This window comes from Chiloscyllium plagiosum, chromosome 6, assembly GCF_004010195.1.
Source record: "Chiloscyllium plagiosum isolate BGI_BamShark_2017 chromosome 6, ASM401019v2, whole genome shotgun sequence".
Classification (NCBI taxonomy): domain Eukaryota; kingdom Metazoa; phylum Chordata; class Chondrichthyes; order Orectolobiformes; family Hemiscylliidae; genus Chiloscyllium; species Chiloscyllium plagiosum.
In genome coordinates this window covers 63,185,939-63,208,512 of record NC_057715.1, presented here as the reverse complement: position 1 = coordinate 63,208,512, position 22,574 = coordinate 63,185,939, and the positions used below count along the sequence as shown (strand labels likewise).

At 39.6% G+C, this 22,574-nt stretch overlaps 1 protein-coding gene across 3 annotated transcripts in view; it reads left to right on the top strand.

Annotated features, from left to right (window-relative positions):
- The window catches only part of rev1 (REV1 DNA directed polymerase), a 127,116-nt gene that overhangs the window by 80,030 nt on the left and 24,512 nt on the right, over positions 1-22,574 (top strand). For all 3 annotated transcript variants that reach the window (XM_043691687.1, XM_043691686.1, XM_043691688.1), the window contains exons 17-22: positions 4,029-4,213; positions 6,096-6,329; positions 6,501-6,582; positions 10,316-10,503; positions 10,688-10,844; positions 19,573-19,675. In XM_043691687.1, the coding sequence (XP_043547622.1) occupies positions 4,029-4,213; positions 6,096-6,329; positions 6,501-6,582; positions 10,316-10,503; positions 10,688-10,844; positions 19,573-19,675 (949 nt within the window). The remainder of the gene's footprint in view (positions 1-4,028; positions 4,214-6,095; positions 6,330-6,500; positions 6,583-10,315; positions 10,504-10,687; positions 10,845-19,572; positions 19,676-22,574) is intronic.

Sequence of the window (22,574 nt, the reverse complement as noted above, 5' to 3'; positions counted from 1 at the left end):
TGAGACCTGGGTGACTTTGTACACCATTCACTGAAAGTAAGCAAACGGGTGCAGCAGGTTGTAAAGAAGACAAATACCATGCCTTCATAATGAGATGGTTTGAGTACAGGAACAGGGATGACTTGCTGCAATTACAAAGGGCCTTAGTGAGACCACACATCGAAGTTGGTATGCAGTTTTGGTCTCCTTATTTAATGATGGATTTTCTGACTATGGAAGAAGTGCAATGAAGATTTACCAGAATGATATCTGGGCTGGCAGGACTGACATATGAAGAAAGACTGGATTAGTTAGGACTATATTCGCTGGAATTTAGCAAAATGAGGAGTGATCTCTTAGAAATCTGTAAAATTCGAACAGGCCTAGACAATGTACACACAGGAAGGATATTCGCAATGAGCGGGCAATCCAGTGCAGGGGCCGTAGTCTAAGGATACAGGGTGAGTAAAATGAAAAATTTCTTCATCTCGAGAGTGGCAAACCTGTGGAATTATCTGCCATGTAAAGTAGTTGACGACAAAACATTGAATATTTTGAGGAAGGAGTTTGAGATAATGCTTAAAGGCTGAAAGGATCGAGCAGTATGGGAAGAAAACTGGAACAGGATACTTAGTTGGGTGATCATGTTGAATTACAGAGCAGACTTGAAGGGCTGAATGGCCTGCTTTTGTTCCTGTTTTCTATGTTTCTATTACCAATAAATAAATACGAACTGCTGTCAAAACAAAACTACAAACTATCTACTTATAACTCTTGCTAACTAAAATTTTAACCTCTCTTTTAAAACCCTGACAGACACAGAGACAGACCCAAAAAAAAAATTGGTAATATTGGTAGAGGAAAACATAAAACTGGGAAAACCGAGGACCAGTCCATAGACTTGGATGAGATACTCTTTGCTTCCCAAGACTTTCTGCTCGCTGGCCACCTTCTCCAGCTTTTACTTCTTTGCAAGAGGCATAGGGCAATTGGTACACTAATTATAAAGTGATTCATGTGTGAGGACACCAGAAACTGGGATAGATATCTCCCAGTCTAGTCAAGCAACAGCCAGACATAGTCATACTCATGGAATCATACCTTACAGACAATGTCCGAGGCATTTTCAATCCATGCCTGGATATGTCCTAACGCACCAGCAAGACAGACCTAATAGAGGTGGCATCACAGTGGTATACAGTTAGGAGGGAGTTGCCCTGGGAAATCTTAACATTGACATTGGACTTCATGCAGTCTCATGGCATCAGGTTAAACATAAGCAAGGAAATGTACTACTGATTACCACGTACTGTTGTCCCTTGGTTGACGAATCAGTACTCCTCCGACACTTGGAGGTAGCCCTGACGGTGACAAAGGCACAAAATATACTCTGAGTGGAGTGGCCACACTGTAGCTTGAGCTGGTCAGTTCCAGAAGGACGTAGCTGCTAGATTGGCTCTGAGCAGGTGATGAGGGAACCAACCAGAGGGAAGAGCATGCTTGACCTCATCCTTACCAATCTGCCTGCTGTCTCTGACCACCACACAGTCCTTGTGGAGACAAAGGCCTGCCTTCACATTGAGAACACTCTTCGTTGCTTTGTGTGGCACTATCATCACGCTAAATGCGAGAGACTTCAAACAGATCTCATAAGTCAAGACTGGGCATCCATGAGGCATGGTGGGCCATCAACAACAGCAGAATCATACTACAACACAATCTGCAACTTCTTGACCTGGACTATCCCTCACGGCATCATTATCATCAAATCTGGTTTAATAGAGAATGCAGGAGGGCATGCCATGAGCCTGACCAGGCATAACGAAAAATGAGTTATCTATCTGATGAAGCTACAGAACTGGACCACCTTGATGCCAAACAGCAAAAGCAGCAAGTGATAGGCAGAGCTAAGCGATCCCTTGATCAACTTTTCTCCCTGCAGTGTCAGGCTGAGGTGACCTAACAGAGATTTATAAAATCATGAGGGGCATGGATAAGGTGAATAACCAAGGTTTTTTTTCCCCAGGGTAAGGGAGTTTAAAACTAGAGGGCATAGGTTTAAGGTGAGGGGGTATAGATTTAAAAGGGACCTAAGGGCAACTTTCTCACATAGTACGGTGCATGTATGGAACAAACTGCCAGAAGAGATAGTGGAGGCGCATACAATTATAACATTTAAAAGGCATTTGGATGGGTACATGAATAGGAAGGGCTTAGAGGGATATGGGCTGAAAATGTGTTGCTGGAAAAGCGCAGCAGGTCAGGCAGCATCCAAGGAACAGGAGAATCGATGTTTCGGGCATAAGCCCTTCTTCAGGAAGGAATATGGGGCAAATGCTGGCACATGGGACTAGATTAATTTAGGATATCTGTTCGGTGCGAATGAGATGGACTGAAAGGTCTGTTTCTGTGCTGTATCACTCAATGACTCTATAAATGATTATGGCATCTGATCCTAGTCAGGTCTCCCCCAACTGCCTAAAAGCCTCCAGTCTCTGGATTATTTCTATGTTAAAATCTTTCCTTGATTATTCCAAACCAAAAGTAAGCAAATATCTTGCAATGAATTCTTTTTCCTGTTGTAAACACTCACAGCATCAGCAAACTTCCATGAACACAACATGTACTGGTTTAAAATCATAGTTTGGGAAAGAGTGACCAAGCTAAGTTTAAATCCCTTCATATAAATAAACCAATGCCCATATGCAGCTGGTTGAAAAACAAAACTTCACAATAACAGTACATTGCTATCTATAAATTAGGAACAAGAATACATTATTCAGCCCAAAGCACTTTTCAATCCCTCCATTTCAGTGTAAAATTCATAATATTTTGCCCCATGAATTTTACTACAAGCTCAAGTAATTGAAAGGCTAAGAATTGCAACCTTTTTTCTAAATGTTAAAGTTAATGAACTCTTCATTATAACAGGAAAAAAAAGTTTGCAACTTCTCTGCTCAAATATACTGTAATTTAGTTTATTACATGGTAGTTTTCTGTTTTCATGAATCACAAAATTTAACGGATTATCACCGTTTTCTTCCCAAACGCACTTGGAGAAAGCTAGCTTCAAATGCTTAGAGGTAGTGAGGTCTGCAGATGCTGAAAAGTCAGAGTCGATAAAATGTAGAGCTGGAAAAATTACAACATGTCCAGCAGCATCAGAGGAGCAGGAGAGTCGACGTTTTAGGCGGGGGCCCTGACAAAGGCCCCTGGCCTGAAACTTCAAATACTCCCAATAGATTCACCAATTTGTAAAAAAAAAGATTAATAAGTACCTTTGAAATTTATATTTATAAGATTAAATTTAAAGAATCATTATATTCAAAAGTAGTTGCTAATCAAGCACGTGTGAATAGTTTTCATATTCTTGTAATAAATTAAGTTATTTGGTAGTTCTTGAATTTTTTTTCACCAGTCACCAGACTATTACAACAAAACTAATTAGAACATTCTTCTGTCTGGGATCTGTTACTATTAGAATTAGAGATGCCAATATCAAAACTGCTTTGCTTTGACAATTGGACCAAACTAGACTAGATTTTCATATTTTCTCTGGTAACTCTGTCCAGTTACCAACAGATGTGTTCAACATACTTAAAATGGGACCACATTTCAAGGAAATTGCAATCACTCCTGTCAATTCCTAGATGAAAGATTGAGTTTCTTGCAATTTTATCTGTCAGTTTTAAATGTCTTTTTGGTGCTGTATAAGGTAGGGAGTGAGAAGAATTAATTTGTTTCTCATTACATCTGATTCACTGTTAATAGTTAGTGGAATGCAATTTGTTATTTTTAGATGTTCACTTCTGTGTCAAATATTGCATGATACTAAGGAAAATTGTTCTGCTCATAATGCATAAATGTAGTTGATTCACATGAGACCATTTGAAAGACATTTACAAAAATCACAACTTATTGAATACTGCTACTATTATAAATTATGTGACGTTTCATACTTGTACGATGTCAATTGTGTTTTATTTTCCTGGACAGTATTCACTTATAACATTGTTATTACTGTGTTTTCTTTTTAAATTTGATTGCAGATCCAGAATGTATGCAGAAGAAGACAGCAGAAGCAGGAGGTTCTCTTTTGCTTCCACCTCATCAAGATACAAATTTCAATGGTTTAGACATCTCAATAAAAGCTGGTGGGGCACATACCCCTGAGAATACAGTTATCCATAAGCTCCGACGTGACCTTAGTATTGAAGTGCCATCCCCTTCTCAGGTACAAAGATCAATGTGTAAACAAGTTCCTGATGTTATGGCACATACAGTAGTCACAGTATGATGAGTCTTCAAACTGGGTGACTCCTTTTTTGAATTTAAGCCTACATTTGTATAACTTCATGTCAAGAGATTAGCAATATCTTCCTGCTCAGTAGGAGACTGCGTGATATACATGTTCACCATGGTTGATTTTAAATCAAAAGTAATGCATAACTAATTTCACACTGGCTCTTTTTTAAGGTAATAATGCAACAAAGTCTTCAATTGTTTTAAATTTTGCAGCATTGAGAGGTTTGAAAAGCAGCATATCTGTCTGGATCATTAAATGAGATTTCATATGCTGCTGAACCCCTCATTTATTCTTCTTTGACCTGTAGATTTGACCATTCGAACTTTCTTCTGGCTGGCCTGCCACATTTCACCCTCTGTAGACTGGACAACATCTGGAACTCTGCTATCCCATATCCTTGTTTTCCCCAAGTGCTGTTCACTCTTACCAATACTCATTCACCTACTTGGACTTCCTGTCGAACAATGTCTTGATTGTAACATTCTCAACTTTGTTTTCAAATACTTGCCTGGCCTTTTCCCTCCCTATTTCTCTAATCTCCTGCAGCCCCACAATCCTCCAAGATTCACATCCCATTCTGTTCTCTTGTGCACCTTCAATTCTAATTGTTAGCTGAGTCTTCAAATGAGGAGTCTTCAACCGAAGCACTGGAATTCCTTCCTTATACCTCTGTACCTCAACTTTCTCCCATAAAAATCTCTTTTACCAATCGCTTGGCTGCTGCCTTCTTTGACCTGTGGTCTAATTTTGCTGTATAACACTCTAGTGAATCACCTGGGGCTGATTTATTATGTTAAGGGTGCTAAATGGGTATTTTTATTTCCTTGGAGTGCCTAACTTTGAAAAAGTACGTTGTAATGTTAGATGTATGGAATTCCTATTTATGACACCCTACTTAATAAAAATTTCATGAAGTTCCATTCCACCTCATATATTCGGATGCACATTCTTGTTGTAACCTTTTTAGTGCCTTCCAAAAGTAGAAAGAAGTAATTCTTTTTTTTAAAATTCTCATCATTTTCCCCTTTTTGATTTTACCTGGAGCAACCAACTAACTCCTTGGCAGGTTGCAGTTCCCTGGGTACTTTGCCAAAGTGGCTGTTTTTCATCTGAAAAAGAGAAGCACTGACACACTATTGAACTGTTGGAGTATCATATAAAGTCTCATTCTGTCCTTTCCTTTCTGTACATTTGCACGTAACTCCAACTGCTTCACCAGTACATTTTGGAAGGTGGAATCCAGGCCGTCTTTCTTCCAAGGTGCTGATAGGTACTTCCAGTATACACTAATATACCTTTAAACCAAACTTAAGGATCATTCAACATGCAGAGAGTGGATTTAACCTTTTGCTGAATAAACTTGGCAACGTACTGTGTGCATAATTTCTGCTGAAAAGTTTACAAAGAATTATTTTCTACATACGTTTTACTTTGAATGGCAAATGGGTTTTAGGAATCATGAAAAAGAGTGAATTGTTAAAACTGCATTGTTTGTATTTACTTTGGTGATGAAATGCTGCTTTGTGTTAAAGCAATAATTAAAGGCCAGTTTTGAAGGAAGTTAGCTGCATAATTTTTTGTGTTATTTCGAGCAGGGATATTTTAGTATTGTGCTAATAATTCAGTTAGTGATGTTTTATGAAATTTAATATGTGTCTATGATACACAGCTTCTAAGTACGAGTAATTTTGCACTCTATTTTCTTGCTACTTATACACCAAAGAAAATGAAAACTTAAACTTTCCAGAACACCCACTTAGGGAAAAAATACTTAAGAAGGATAATGCTTTGTTTTACACTCTCATTGTAGATAGATCCTTCTGTTTTGGCTGCACTCCCTCCAGATATTAGAGAACAAGTAGAACAGACGTATGCTGCTCAACAACAGCCTAATTTTACTGCTGCCCCTGTCAAAGAATCAGTGAAAGGCACTGTTACTGGACAAGTACCTGTGTCAATGGCGACAGTGATTCTTGAATTACCTGGACCTCAGGAGCCAAGCAACACTGCTGGAATGGTTGTAGCCCTCCCAGCTTTTTCACAGGTAAGATATCTTCTGTTTATCCTCCTTGTGTTCCTTTTATTATATACATCATGTTTAAATTCGGTAATAAGTGTCTAATCATGATTAAACATTATTGTAATTGTATAAACAATGGAATTTTAATCATACAAAGAGGGTTTACTATTCAGGATGTCTTGTTTCTAAATCCAGGTTGACCCTGAAGTCTTTGCAGCCTTGCCCACTGATGTACAAGAAGAATTGAGAGCTGCTTATGATCAAAGACATCGGCAAGGTAGAATATGAGACACCCTCATATTATTATGACACCCTCATAGTAGAAACTCTCAGAATTCTGAAGTTGCTGAACTTAGCTTCATAAATAGATAAATACATAAGGGAGAAATTAATAGAGAGAAACAATGATAGGTTATAATAATATTTGATGGGAGTGATTCCTAATGTATGAATTTAAAGACAAAAGCTTGGGAATTTTACAGACTCTTAAGTAGACTTAGGTGTAACAATTTGGTTTTACTACATGCTGTTGATTCTGTTCCAATCTACAGAACAGCATAAATTTTAAAATAATGAACACAATTGTATTAGAAATTTTACTCTTTACTCCTGCAGTCAACTATTCACAGACATAATATCCAGCTGTAAGATTCTTTGGCTAGTATTTGGACAGGCTAACTTGTAATTCTCTAAGCACTTACAATTGAAGACATCAGCTACCGATGCTCCAGGGAAAACAGCCCCAGCCTATTCAGCTTCTCCTGACGGCTCAAATCCTCCAACCCTGGCAACATCCTTATAAATATTTTCTGAACTCTTTCAAGTTTCACAACATCCTCCCGATAGGAGGGAGACTAGAATTGCATGCAACATTCCAAAAGTGGCCAAACCAGTGTCCTATACAGCTGCAATGTGTCCAAATTTCTTCTAAATGTTGTAATTGTACCCGTATCTCCCACTTCCTCTGGCATATAAACCACCATCTGTGTAGAACAAATTGCCCCATGGGTCCCTTTTAAATTTTTCTCCCCTCACATTAAAATTATGCCCTCTAGTTTTGAACTCGCCAACCCTAGGGAAAGGACCTTTGCTTTTCACCTTATCTATTATCCTCGTTATTTTATAAATCTCTATAACGTTACCCCTCAAGTTCCTAGTGAGAAAATTCCCAATTTATAAGGTGGTCTCACAGCACCGCGGACCCGGGTTCGATTCAAGCCTCGGGCAACTGTCTGTGTGAAGTTTGCACATTCTCCCCATGTCTGTATGGGTTTCTTCTGGGTGTTCCATCTTCCTCCCATAGTCCTAAGATGTGCAGGTTAGGTGAATTGGCAATGCTAAATTGCTCATAGTGTTCAGGGTTGTGTAGGTTAGGTGTATTAGTCAGGGGAGATGTAGAGTAAAAGGGTAGGGGAGTGGGTCTGGATAGGATACTGGGTCTGTGTAGGATACTGTTTGGTGGGTTGGTGTGGACTTGTTGGGCCAAATGGTCTGTTTCCAAACTGTAAGAATTCTGCGATTATCTAGACTCTCCCTATAATGCAAACCTTCCAGTTCCAGCAACATCCTGGTAAATCTTTTCTATACCCATTTCAATTTAATAATATCCTTCCTATTGCAAAGTGACCAGAACTATACTCCAAAAGATTTGGTGTCCATGCTCTTTGAGGTCTTTTGATGCATTGTCACACAACAGACTTGAGGAAAATTATAGTTCATGAAATAAAAGATACAAAAGTGGCTATGTAATATGAAACCGAGTGGTTAATGTATATGTTTCAGGATGGATGAAGATTTGTAATACTGGGACTTTTGCTTTTCCTTAGATATTAATGACCTAGATCTTGATATGCAGGAAATAATTTCAAAGTTTGCAGATGACACAAAACTTGAAAGAATTTGTAAACTGTGAGGACAGTGTCGAACTCCAGATAGGTGGTAGATGAGCTTAAAAACAGAAATGTGAGGTGATGCATTTTAATTGGAAGAATGTTGAAAGGCAACATGAGATATGGTATACAGCTCCTGCTTGTATATGTACACATATGATTGAAAGTGGCAGAACAGGGAGAAAAAGCATTTAATGAAGCATGTGGTACATTTGGCACCAAAAATAGGGCAAGAGAGTACAAGAGAAAGAAGGTGTGTTAAAGTAATGAAAGGAATCGGTGAGTGCCGAAAATAGTCTCTCTTATTCAACAATCACAGAGACCTAAGGGACAACATTTTCATGCAGAGGATGGTACGTGTATGGAATGAGCTGCCAGAGGAAGTGGTGGAGGCTGGTACAATTGCAGCACTTAAAAGGCATCTGGATGAGTATGTGAATAGGAAGAGTCTGGAGGGATATGGACCAAGTGCTGGCAAATGGGATTAGATTAGGTTAGGATATCTGGTCGGCATGGATGAGTCGGACCAAAGGGTCTATGATTCTATATCACAATATGTCATAACACAGTATCTCACAGAGGTGATGCTGATCTTGTAAAGGCACTTGTTGACCTCAGCTGTAGTGTTGTGTGCAATACTGGTGCCACATTATAGGAAGAACTCCAAAAGGTGTGTTGTCCACGGGGTACTTCAGTTATGAAGACAGATTGAAGAAGTTGGAACTGTCCTTCCCATAGAAATGGCAACTAAGAGGAGATCTAATTGAGGCTTTCAGAATCTTGAGTGGACCAGGGAGAGTAACATTAGATTTAAAGTGATATGCAGAAGAAGCCATGGTGAAGTGAGAAAAAAACTTCCATTCTATTTAGCGACTTAGTATGGAATGTACTGCCTGGGGGTGTGATGGAGGCAGAGTTGATTGAGGCATTCAAGAGTGCATTGGATGATTTTTTTTAGGTAAAAGTAATTAGTAAGGTTATGTGGAAGAAACAGGAGATTGGCATTTGGTAACACTGCTCAGGTAATGAGCTGATGCTGACACATGGGGCCAAATGGCTGCTTTCTGCACTGACATGAATAATTATATTTCTAATGAAGATAACTTTACAAATTGACTTTAACTTTTTTGACATCTGGGGAACCTACATGAATAAATTAAATCTCTCCGGTTTAAACTTCACTTCAAAGCATTTTCCAAGATATCTTGAGGCAAATTGGCTTCTCCAGCTAAATCCAAAATAGCTACTATAATACTCGACGTGAATACTTTTCTCACCATCCTTTGACCTATCTTTCTCCTTTGAAGTTTAATTACCTCAGCTTTGTTTGAATTGCACAAACTTCAGGGTTGTTTGCTAGTTTTTCAGTCGAGTGTTTCCATTTATTTTGTAGACAGTACTTAATTTTCAACCTAAATGTTAGATTCCTAGAACAGAATTTAATTCTGAAATTAAATTCTGTCAAAAATTCAGAAAACTCTAGAAACCTTTGAGTGGAATGTGCATGAATAAGTCTTGAATAATTTAGCCCATATGATTCACACTATGCTACATTGAAGAGGAGGCTTGCACCAATGGAATCTGCTCCACTTCCCTCTTTCTCACATCCATCTCTCTTGCATCCCTGACCCAGAACCAAGTATTAAGTTTGTGATATTAACTACACTTTAGTAGGGAGGCACCAAGTAGTGAACTGCAAATGCCACTGAGGAAATTCAAAGTGAGAATAATTTATATTCCCATTTCCTCAAATGCTAGTCAGAATTCAGTGCCTTCTCCAGGAGATAGTTCTGGTGTTGAAAGTTTAGATAGAGAACATAAGTGGGCTGGCTATTCAATCCACTTTGTTTCACACATGAAGGACAGAGATGGGGAATCGTGGAGGGGAGAAAATGGGCAGAAAAATGAGAATTAAAAAGAAGTGGATGTGTGATAATTGCTTATGTGATGATGAGTTCAGTCAGGGCATATAAATTTCAAAAGTAACAAACATAGTATGAAGAGTGTGTGTGGAACATATGTATATGAATGTTGTTAGACCTTTGTAATTTAAAGTTTAGTGTTTTTATAAAGGGAGAAGTGATTCACAATGGGATTAAAAGCCATATTTTACTGTTTTAGGCATGAAGAATCCATTGCTGCAGTTAAAGAGTACCATTCCTGAAAAGTCAAAGAAACGTTTCAAGAAGAAGAATCAGACCAGTCCCACTAAAGTTCAGAATCCTCTTAAAAATAAGCTAACGATTAGTCCACATAAAGTGTTGCCTGACTTGATCCGACATGAACACCAAGTTGAAGAAAAGCTGCAGGTAGAGACACTAAAGTTCTGCCATTATAATGCCATCATGCAGCCAAGTGTCTTAATTGTAACTGTAATACCATTCATTTCTGTTAAGAAGATCGCTTTCCATTATGGTAATGTTATTGAATGTCAAATACTTCAATATTAGTAACAATCATTATTCTAAATGATTGCCTTTTATTTCCTTACAGATTGACCCTGGTATTTCTACTTCAGACCAACAACATAAACTGTCCTCACAGGGTGAAATTAGCACCGACTCAGTTTATTTAAAAGCTAACCTCGCTGGAGCCTATGAATTGAAAGATGTAAAATCACTTCTGAAAGAATGGGTTACAACTATTGGGGGTAGGTCTAAGTTATTTATGATAGCTTAGGTTAAGGTACAGCTTTCAAAATAGCCATTAAGAATCGAAATAGAAATACAATGCTAACTGAAAGACAGCAACAACTTGCCATTTAAAAGCGAATGTAATTGAGGTATTGCTCAACTGGGAGCTAGTGTTAGGTGAGTGAGCGCAGAGGTAATAGGTGAGTGGGACTTGATGCAAGTTCAGATATGTGTGCAGAAATTTGAATCAGTTTAAATTTGAGGTTTGAAAATAGAAGCCCAATCAGGAGCAGAATAATGAAATCCGGAAATAATAAAAGCCTAAGCAAAGGAATTGGATGATGTTGTCTGGTGGACATAGCTTACTAATGGTGTCAATTTGTGGACATAAGCTGGGTCAACTTCAATGAGGAATTTACAAGAGCAAAGGGATGTGATGGATGGCAGTTATAGGAAGAGAGAAAAGTCACAGATACAGTCAGATGGATGGGTTAACTCCAGGGAAGGTAAGAGAGCTAGGCAGTTAGTGCAAGATTCTTCTGTGACCATCCCCATTTCAAACAGATATGCTGTTTTAGAAAATGTAGGGGGTGATGAATTCTCAAGGGAATGTAACACGAACGGCCAGGTTTCTGTTTTCACGACAGGCTCGAATGTAAAAGGGGTATGTCGGGTTCCAAACGATCCGTTGTGTTAGGGGAATCTCTAGTCAGAGGCACAGACTGATGTTTCTGTGGCCAGCAGCGAAAAATCAGAATAGTATGTTGCCTCCCTGGTGCCAGGATCAAGGATGTCTGAGAGGGTGCATAATGTGCTCAAGGGGGAGAGGGCCCAGCAGGAGGTCATTGTACACATTGGAACTAACAACATAGGAAGGGAAAAGGATGAGATTCTGAAGGGAGAATATAAAAGATTAGGTAGGAATTTAAAAAGGATGCCCTAGAGGGTAGTAATATCTGGATCACTCCAGGTGCTACAAGCTAGTGAGGGTAGGAGTAGGAGGATAGAGCAGATGAATACATGGCTGAGGAGCTGGTATATGGGAGAAGGATTCACATTTTTGATCATAGGAGTTTTTTCTCGGGTGGAAGTGACCTGGACAAGAAGGATGGATTGCTCCGAAATTGGAAGGGGACTAATATACTGGCAGGGAGATGTGCTGGAGCTGCTCAGGAGGATTTAAACTAGTAAGGTAGCAGGGGTGGGACCCGGGGGGGGGGGTGGGGTGCGGGGGGTGGTGGATGGATGAGTGGGACCCAGGCAGATAGTGAGGAAAGAGATCAATCTAAGATTGGTGCACTTGAGACAAGAGGCGAGTCAAACAGTCAGGGCAGGCAGTGAAAAAGCAGAGAACAAGATAGGACTGATAAATTAAACTACATTTCTTTCGATGCAAGAGGCTTAACAGGGAAGGCAGATGAACTCAGGGCGTGGTTAGGAACATGGGACTGGAATATCATTGCAATTAGAGAAATGTGACTTTGATGGACAGGACTGGCAACTTAATGTTCCAGGATACAAATGCTGCAGGAAGGATAGAAAGGGAGGCAAGCGATAAGGGATAATGTTACTGCTGTACTTAGGGAGGATATTCCCGGAAGTACATCCAGGGAAGTTATTTGGGTGTACATGTGAAATAAGAAAGGAATGATCCCCTTATTGGGATTGTACTATAGACCCCCTAATAGTCAGCGGGTGATTGAGAAACAAATTTGTAAGAAGATTTCAGTTATCTGCAAGAATAATAGGGTGATTATGGTAGGGGAGTTTAACTTTCCAAAGATAGACTGGGACTGCCATACTGTTAAGGGTTTAGATGGAGAGGAATTTGTTAAGTGTGTACAAGAAAATTGTCTGATTCAGTATGTAGTTGTACCTACGAGAGAAGATGCAAAACTTAACCTCCTCTTTAGACATAAGGCAGGTCAGGTGACTGAGGTATCAGTGGGGGAGCACTTTGGGGCTAGTAACCATAACTTTATTAGTTTTTAAATAGTGATTGAAAAGGTTAGACCAGATCTAAAAGTTGAAGTTCTAAACTGGAGGAAGGCTAATTTTGACAGTACTAGGCAAGAACTTTCAAAAGCTGACTGGGGCAGATGTTTGCAGGTAAAGGGAAGACTGAAAATTGGGAAGCCTTCAAAAATGAGATCACGAGAGTCCAGAGACAATATATTCTTGTTACGGTGAAAGGAAAGGCTGGTAGGTGTAGGGAAAGCTGGTTGACTAAAGAAATTGAGGTTTTGTTTAAGTAAAAGAAGGAAACATATGTCAGGTGTAGACAGGAGAGATTGAATGTATCCTTAGAAGAGTCTCAAGGCAGTAGGAGTATATTTAAGAGGGAAATCAGGAGGGCAAAAAGAGAACATGAAATAGCTTTGGCAGATAGGGTTTAGGAGAATCTAAAGGAATTTTATCAATACATTAAGGACAAAAGGTAACAAGGGAGAGAATAGGGCCCCTAAAAGATCAGCAAGGTGGTCTACGTGTGGAGACGGGGGAGATACTAAATGAGAATTTTGCATCAGTGTTGACTGTGGAGAAGGGCATGGAAGATATAAAATGTAGGAAAATAGATGGTGACATGTTGAAAAATGTCCATATTACAGGGGAGGAATTGCTAGATGTCTTGATAAAGGTGGATAAATCCCCAGGACTGATCAGGTGTACCATAGAACTCTGTGGGAAGCTACGGAAGTGATTGTTGGGCACCTTGCTGAGATATTTGTATCATTGATTGTCACAGGTGAGGTGCCAGAAGACTGGGGGTTGGCTAATGTGGTACCACTGTTTAAGGAAGATGGTAGGGGAAAGCCAGGGAACTAAAAACCGGTGAGCCTGATGTCAGTGGTGGGCAAATTGTTGGAGGGAGTCCTGTGGGACAAGATTTACTCGTATTTGGAAAAGCCAGGACTGATTATGGATTGTCAACATAGCTTTGTGCGTGGGAAATCATGTCTCACGAACTTGATTGAGTTTTTTTGATCAAGTAACAAAGAGGATTGATGAGGGCAGAGCGGTAGATGTGCTCTATATGGACTTCAGTAAGGCATTCGACAAGGTTCCCCATGGGAGATTGGCTAGCAAGGTTAGATCTCATGGAATACAGGGAGAACTGGCCATTTGGATACAAAATTGGTCCAAAGGTAAAAGACAGAGGGTAGTGGTGGAGGCTTGTTTTTCAGACTGGAGGCCGATGACTAGTGGAGTGCCACAAGAATCGGTGCTGGGTCCACTATTTTTCATCATTATATAAATGATTTGGATGTGAGCATAAGAGGTATAGTTAGTAAGTTTGCAGATGACACCAAAATTGGAGGTGTAGTGGACAGCGAAGAAGGTTACTTCATTACAACAGGATCTTGATCAGATGGGCCAATGGGCTGAGAAGTGGCAGATGGAATTTAATTTAAATAAATGTGAGGTGCTGCATTTTGGGAAAGCAAATCAGAGCAGGACTTGTACACCTAATGGTAAGTTCCTATGGAGTTTTGCTGAACAAAGAGACCTTGGAATGCCAATTCATAGTTCCTTGAAAGTAGAGTTGCAGGGTAGATAGGATAGTGAAGAAAGCATTTGGTACGCTTTCATTTATTGGTCAGAATATTGAGTACAGGAGTTGGGAGGTCATGTTGATTAGACCACTTTGGAATATTGCGTGCAATTCTGGTCTCCTTCCTATCAGAAGGATGTTGTGAAACTTGAAAGGGTTAAGAAAATATTTACAAGGATGTTGCCAGGGTTGGAGGATTTGAGCTAGAGGGAGAGATTAAATAGGCTAGAGCTGTTTTGCCTGGACTGTCAAAGGCTGAGGGGTGACCTTATAGAGGTTTCTAAAATCATGAGGGGCATGGATAGGGTAAATAGACAAAGTATTTTCCCTGAGATGGGTGAGTCCAGAACTAGAGGGCATAGTTTAGGGTGAGAGGGGAAAGATATAAAAGAGACCTAAGGGGCAACCTTTTCACGCAGAGGGTGGTATGTGTATGGAATGAGCTACCAGAGGGAAGTGGTGGAGGTTAGTACAATTGTAACATTTAAGAGGCATTTGGATGGGTATATGAATAATAAGGGTTTGGAGGAGTATGGATCTAGTGCTGGCAGATGGGACTAGATTGGGTTGGGATATCTGGTCGGCATGGATGAGTTGGACCGAAGGGTCTGTTCCCGTGCTGTAGATCTCTATGACTCTATGATCTAGTCCTTGGCTGGCCCCTCTGTAACTGAATTCTTGACTTGCTGACCCACAGACCGCAATCTGTAAAAGGCGACGACATCTCCAAAATAATCCTCAACACCAGTGCCCTGCATACTCAGCCTCCTAAAATATTCCTTATACTCTCATAACTGTGTGGGCAAATTCCACCCCCTAACTCCATTTACATGGTTGCTGATGACGTCACCATTGTAGGTTGGATCTCAAACAACAACAAGGCATAGTACAGGAAAGCAAGCAAGTGTGTAACAGCACAGTATAAAGATGTTAATCTCTCCATCAGTGGAAGAAAAATGAAGGAGCTGGTCATTCCACTCAGGAAGCAGAATGGAGGGCACTCTCCTATCTGCATCAGTGGTGTTGAGGTGGAGATGGTTGAGATCATCAAGTTCCTGGGAATGATGGTCATTCACGCAACAGTCAAGAAAGCACATCAATATCTCTACTTCCTCAGAAGGCTAAGGAAATTTGGCACGTCCATCAATTTTTATAGATGCGCCATAGAAAGCATGGTATGGCAACTGCTTTTCTCAAAACCGCAAGAACCTACAGAGTCATGAACACAGTTGTCCATCATGCAAACCAGCCTTCCATCCATTGATGCCATCTATACTTCCCTCTGCCTCAGGAAAGCAACCAACATAATCAAAGACCCCCTCCCACACTGGTTTTACTCTCCACCCTCTTCCATTGGGCAGAAGATATAGAAGTTTGAATAGTTGTACAAACCAGTTTGAGAACAGCTTTCTCCCGCTGTTATCAGACTTTTGAGCTGACCTCTCAAGTGTTAATTCAGATCTCTCTCTCTCTGCACCTTCTCTGCAGTTGTAACACTGTATTCTGCACTCTGTTCTGCTACTCTGATGTACTTTGTATGGTACAGTCTGCCTGTGTAGCACAAAAACACTATTCACTGTCTTGATACATGTAACAACAATAAATCAATCAATCATTTTATTTTTCCCTTTTTATTAATTTCTCTTGGTTTCTCAAACACTCCCAATTCTCAGGCCAGCACCTGTTCATGACCATGTTACAATTTGCTACTTTTAATCTAATACTTTCCTTAACTTCCTTAAGAAGCCACAGATTGCATCATCATCACTGAGTTTTGTTTTCTAAATTTTTTGGTTAACATTTTCTTTATGCCACGTGACTTTTAGTCTGTTTACTGTCTGTCCTTCTCATTTCAGTATTTTTGACTCACATTTTAGATTAAGGCAGTGGTTGGCCAGCGACATGATCAGAGGAGCTATCCTGCAAGGTTGTCAGTAAAGTAGCTAATTTCATACTAATCTTAGATTAGTTGTGAATTTAAATGGACTAGCATTGTGAGGAGTACAGTCAGCAAATCCATTTTTGTTCCAAACTATTCAATTGTTCCATCTTGAAGAAAGAGAAGCCCATTAACATAATACTTATACAATCATCAGTTGCAAGCATCTAAGTGCCTTCTATTTTTCATTAACTCCCTGTGTAATTATGAAAAGAACATAGTGTCATAAGATATCAACCATTCCTGTTCTCCATAACAGCTTGTCTATATCTTGCACTAACAAGGATTTATCATCACTGGCTACACCATTCCTTTGTATTGAGTAGCATTAGAATGCTGGTAGCACTTTGCTAGGTGCAACCTCATTACACGTGAGACTGTGGTAGCATGAAGCTCCTCGGTTCAAATGATCCCAATTTACATAATTTTCACTGAGTTCATATTTTTACTTTTGCTATATTTTATACCTTTGCTATAAGTGACAGCAGAGATCAGAGCTGAATGCATATTTATCATTTGCCATTTAATCCACAAATTTGGTGACTTTTAAAATTGCCGAGATTTTCGCTACCATCCTCTAATTCCTGTTTTACGCTGCTTTTCTGTTTGCAATGTGTTGTGGTCCTGCATTACTTCCTAATTCCTCAACCGTTTCGCTCTAACAGCAAAGGCTGCTAATTTTCAGTGTGCCACCTCACTCTTATTGTGTCTGCTTGTCTAAAGAAATGAATTCTCTAAAGATTGTCGCAGAAAAGATTTACACTGCTGCAACTGGAGAACTCGAATATAATTTCTGCAGCACTTGCATTTTTTGAACTGGAGCACACTAATAAGACTGATACAAAACTCTAAATGGTGCAAATATATATTTGATAACACAATGGATAATCCTGTTTTTAACCAATACCCTGCATATAGGAGTGTAGTGTAGTGAACTATGCATCTTTGTTATAATGCAAAATTAAATCTAATGAGCTCCATGTTTAGAGTTTAAGATGTTTTTAAAAACACCCAATTTCACAATTCATATATTGCAGGATTATAACTTTTGGCCTGAGACTGAAGTATTTAAAAAGAAGATAGTGGAAACCTCTGGTGAAAGATTGGTAAACAGACCTGACATAATTGCCATTCAGAGGGTGGTCTATTTTACTGAAATGGGCTGGAATAGAAATAGGTCCTCTTTTAGTTTAGGAATAGAAATTGTCAATCTGTTAAGATTGTGGTTCACCTTATTTGAGGTACCCCAAATCAAAGCAAGGTTGGAAAACTAGTAAACAAGCAAAGATCTTAGTCTTTTCAGATCAAAGAACATGTTTGAGAAATAGTTGAAATCTCTATCTGGCTCATCCCCAGGTATGGAGATGGGTTGCAGTAAAGTACCCTTTAGTTTTGGGATTATCTGTGTCTTGCCACAGAAAATATACAGTTCTCTGAAGTTGGCACAGCTTGGAAAGGGCTAGAGCGAGAGAAAGCTGGCAGACCACTAAGCGACAAAGCAATTAAGCCCATACTTGAACTGGGGTGTCTCCAGTCATGAGGTGCTTAAGGAGAATTACAGGGTTGCCTGACCAAATTATCATGGAAGGGTCCCAAAATATCTCATACCTCTAGGATCAAGTATCTGAGTTATGGCTCATCTTGGTTTGGTTCCAGGAGGAATGAAGGAACCTTCAAAATTCTGGAAAGTATCTGGGAACTCTTGAATCAAAGTAACAGTAAAACAGTGTCTTAAGTCTGTGAGGGGGTGCATGTGGGAGTGTGTGTGTCTATAAGGGTGTGTGTGGGTGTCTGTGTGCGCGTCTGTATGTACCTTGTGTGTACTTTGCTCAAAAACTGCATACATTCATGTAGAACTCTGAGCTCAAAAACTGCATGAATTTATGTAAAACTCTGTTATCTCACTTTTTAGATTAGAATCAATCTAAACATCAGGTCATAGACAGAGAACACAGGGGGCTAACACCTTCAACATATTGTCCAGCTATCACCATTGTTAACAGCTAACCCGAGAATGCAACTTTTTAAAAAAAAGGGTTTTGTGATTTACACATGAAAGAAGTGAAACTATCACTGTATTCTAACAGATGAAAGGCTTAACAATCAATTTTTCAATGTATGATTTCAGTTACATCACACTGCAAAAATTTGCTATAAATTCTGTGTTAGGATCGAGCCCTCTACAATCACCTGATGAAGGAGCGTCGCTCCGAAAGCTAGTGTGCTTCCAATTAAACCTGTTGGACTATAACCTGGTGTTGTGCGATTTTTAACATTCTTATTTTAGTATTCAAAAAAAATTAGGGTCAGAGTGAAAGTGAAATAAATTTTGATGACTCTTCATAATTTAAGTTTTTGTGAATCAAAATCATCTGTACTTCTCTTTAAATTATAATTGTTGACAATGACCAGGGAAAAACTGAAGTCTTCTGTTTTCATGAATGAATTTTAAACAATTTATTAGTTGTCCACTCTCCCTTCCTATCCCTTGTATCAAATTGATTTTCAGCAACCTTACTCTTTTGATATCTTCCTAAGTCTTGGAATTTGGTGTGATATTGGGAAATACAAAACTACTCAAGATTCATTGCATCATGCATTTTCAGGTACAGCTGTTCTTACAGAAGTTTTATTCTACCTTTCCGTAGCATTGTTAAATGAAAAAGAAAATAGAAACCAGCCACAAGGGTTCTGTGTATGAGTGACTAGTTATGCCTTGCTCATACAATTGTCTTAGTGTAGCTGACCATGAGTTGGCATTGAATTGGAATGTTTGGAGTTACCCAGCTGAACAACCATATAGTACAATGCTCAGATGGATTTGAATTACTGGGTTGTTAGGCTAATCATTTGATACAGATTTGGAACCATTTGCAAGCTGCTCATTTTGTTTAAAAGCTGAAAGAACTGTCGATGATGTAGATCAGAATCAAAAACAGAAATTGCTGGAAATGCTCAGCAGATCTGACAGTATTTGGAAAGAGAAATCAGAGTTAATGTTTTGGGTCTGATTCTGCGGAAGGGTCACTTGACCGGAGACGTTACTTGTTACTCATTTTGTTTAATTTGTTTTTAAAAATAGCAGCTTTAATGACTTTAGATATTTAGTTTGCGATTGCATATGGTATGCAGTATTTTCAAGGATATAATGCGATGGAGTGTATAAAATCTTTTACAAAAAAAACTGCAATTGAATGTTTATGAACTTCTTAGCATTTTCATTTCTAATGCAGCATCATTTGTGTTTGTTCAGAGCCAGTGGAAGAAGACATTTTGCAGGTTGTAAAGTATTGCACTGATCTCATTGAAGAAAAAGATCTGGAAAAGTTGGATCTGGTTATTAAGTACATGAAAAGGTAACACATTTATCTCTCAAGATGTGTGTTATGTTTTACGATTTCTAGTTTAATAGTTTTTCTTCTTTTTGTTGGACTCCATTTAAGAATAATTTTTCTCTTTGCAAAACACTTCATAGTGTACAAATCATAATATTCTTAATTTTTGTACATTGTAGGACAATAGCATTAATCTTGGTTGGCGAATATGGAGGAATACAAGTTTAGATTTTATTGTTCCTCGTATTACCAGATTTGAATTTATCCTGGCCCTGCAATTAAATATGTTTTTATGTTTAATTGATTTTTTCAATAATACGTTACTTCATTCACTTCTGTATATATCCTATGCACATCACAGGAATAAGCTCAGATTGTTTTGTTGAGAAAACTTGAATGATGCAGTTTTTTAAGACTTTCAGTTTTCTTCTGTGGTCTTATGCTTGCTTTACTGAAGGCTATCAGAATGGAAAACATTTCTATTTCAGAATTCATTGTTTCCTTCAAGCACTCAGTTATATGGTAAAGTTAGATGCAAAGTCATGTTTTTGATAGTCTTCTCCAAGAAATCGGAGTCTGAGGGGTGACCTTATAGAGGTTTACAAAATTATGAGGGGCATGGATAGGATAAATAAACAAAGTCTTTTCCCTGGGGTCGGGGAGTCCAGAACTAGAGGGCATAGATTTAGGGTGAGAGGGGAAAGATATAAAAGGGACCTAAGGGGCAAATTTTTCACACAGAGGGTGGTACGTGTATGGAATGAACTGCCAGAGGATGTGGTGGAGGCTGGTACAATTGCAACATTTAAGAGGCATTTGGATGGGTATATGAATAGGAAGGGTTTGGAGGGATATGGGCCGGGTGCTGGGAGGTGAGACTAGATTGGGTTGGGATATCTGGTCAGCATGGACGGGTTGGACCGAAGGGTCTGTTTCCATGCTGTACATCTCTATGGCTCTAAGGTGATTGAGGATGAATCTTGGGAAGCCATTACAGTTTAGTAATATAATATTTTCCTTGACCTTTCCTTGGCGATAGAATTACTCCATAAAAATGAATTACTCCTGTTAAGGAAATATTTAGGAGACAGCACACATTGTATGATGAGTTTCAGGGCAGTGTTGAAGAATGACTTACCACCATTCAAAAGTAAGAAAAATCTGTTGGTGGAGAGCTGAGTTTAATGGGGCAAGAATCGAGCTGAGGAAGAATTGATGGAAATAAGAGGTTGGTGGGAAAAACAGTGTTCCACTTTCAAAGAGTAGATGGTTTGGATACGGTCAAGGTACACACCCTTTTATGGAAAAAATAAGATCAACAAATCCAGATTCCCTGCATGACAAAGGAGGTAGAAATTACCATTAATTTGGTAATTCAAATTCAGTCCAAAGATATGCAGATTAGGTGGATTGGCCATGCTAAATTGCCCATTCTGTCCAGGGATGTACAGGCTAGGTGGATTAGCCATGGGAAATGCAGGATTATGGGGATAGAGTATGGGGCAGGTTCTGGGTGAGATGCTGTTTGGAGGGTCAGTATAGACTCGATGGACTGAAAGTCTATTTCCACACTACAGGGGAACCTCAATTATCTGAAAATCGGATTATCCGAAGGAGATCTCAAGGTCCCGATGGAAACATTACATCAAAGGCGTGTTTCCAACAGTAATCGTGTCTTTTGTTTACAATGATTAAACAGGCACCGTCTCCAAAAGACTGACTGCCTGCCCTCTCTCTGTCCCCACACTTTCCCTGGAGTTCTACCCTAAACACCCCCCCCTTCCCAAGATAATCTCTCCTCCATTGTCCTGTACAGGCAAAGGTGGAACCTGTCAAAAAGTTGTGTGTGTGTGGCTGTGGCTATGTGTGCTATTTGGAGACTTACCGCACAAAGGCAGCTGCAGCATTCTTGTTGGTGTCCGGTCCAGCCGCCCTGGAGAGGGGTGAGGAGGAAGGGGGTGAGGGTGCAGTTTTGGCTGGGGGAAGGTTTTGCACAGTGTTGGGGGCGGTTTTGGAAGCAAGGGGAGGTATTACACGGGGTTGGGGGCTGGGGGGGGGGAGGTGTTGCACGGGGTTGGGGCGAGGGGAGAGGTGTTCCACGGGGTTGGGTGCGGGGCCTCGCGCGTTGTGTGCTGCTGCAGTCTCCTGAATGGGGAGCAGACTTTAAAAGCTCCAAGCTCCGGAGGAAAGGCATTTAATCAATTAACTGAATAATTGTTTATTCGAATGAAATAGTACCCGCCCATCATGTTTGGATAATCGAAGTTCCCCTGTATGGAGATTCTATGATTCCATGATTAGAAAACAAGTCTTATGACTGATGTCATTGAGAATCAAAATCAATGAGGTTTTGGGGAAAGGTGAAAAGCAAATAAGAAAAACGAAGCTAATCTATAAAAAAACTTACAACTAGCATAAAGGTGATCCTAAAGTTTTCAATAGGCATATAAACAGTACGAAACTGATTAAAGGAGGAAAAAGGCCAATTAGAGACCAAAAAGAGAATTTTCACCTGGAAGCAGTGGGCATGGCTCAGGTGTTAAATGAACAAAACAGAAACTGCTGGAGAAACTCAGCAGGTCTGGCGTCAACTGTGGGAAGAAAGGAGTCAACATTTTGAGTCAGGTGACTCTTCAGAACCATTAAATTAATACTTTGATCCCACTATACAAAAGAGCAGGATGCTGCTCCTGTCATGGTGACAGAAGAAAATTCTTATTGCTATAAAGGTTCAAACTTAATAAGAAAGAAATCTTGGATAGATTGTTGGCACTTAACATCATCAAGGTACTAGGACTAAGTGAGGTGTATCCAAGAATTATGAAGGGCGTGAGGGTAGAAATTGCAGGGATGACTGTCTTAATCCTTCATGCTTCCCTGGACTCTGAGGCGGTGCCAGAAGACTAGAGAACTGCAGACA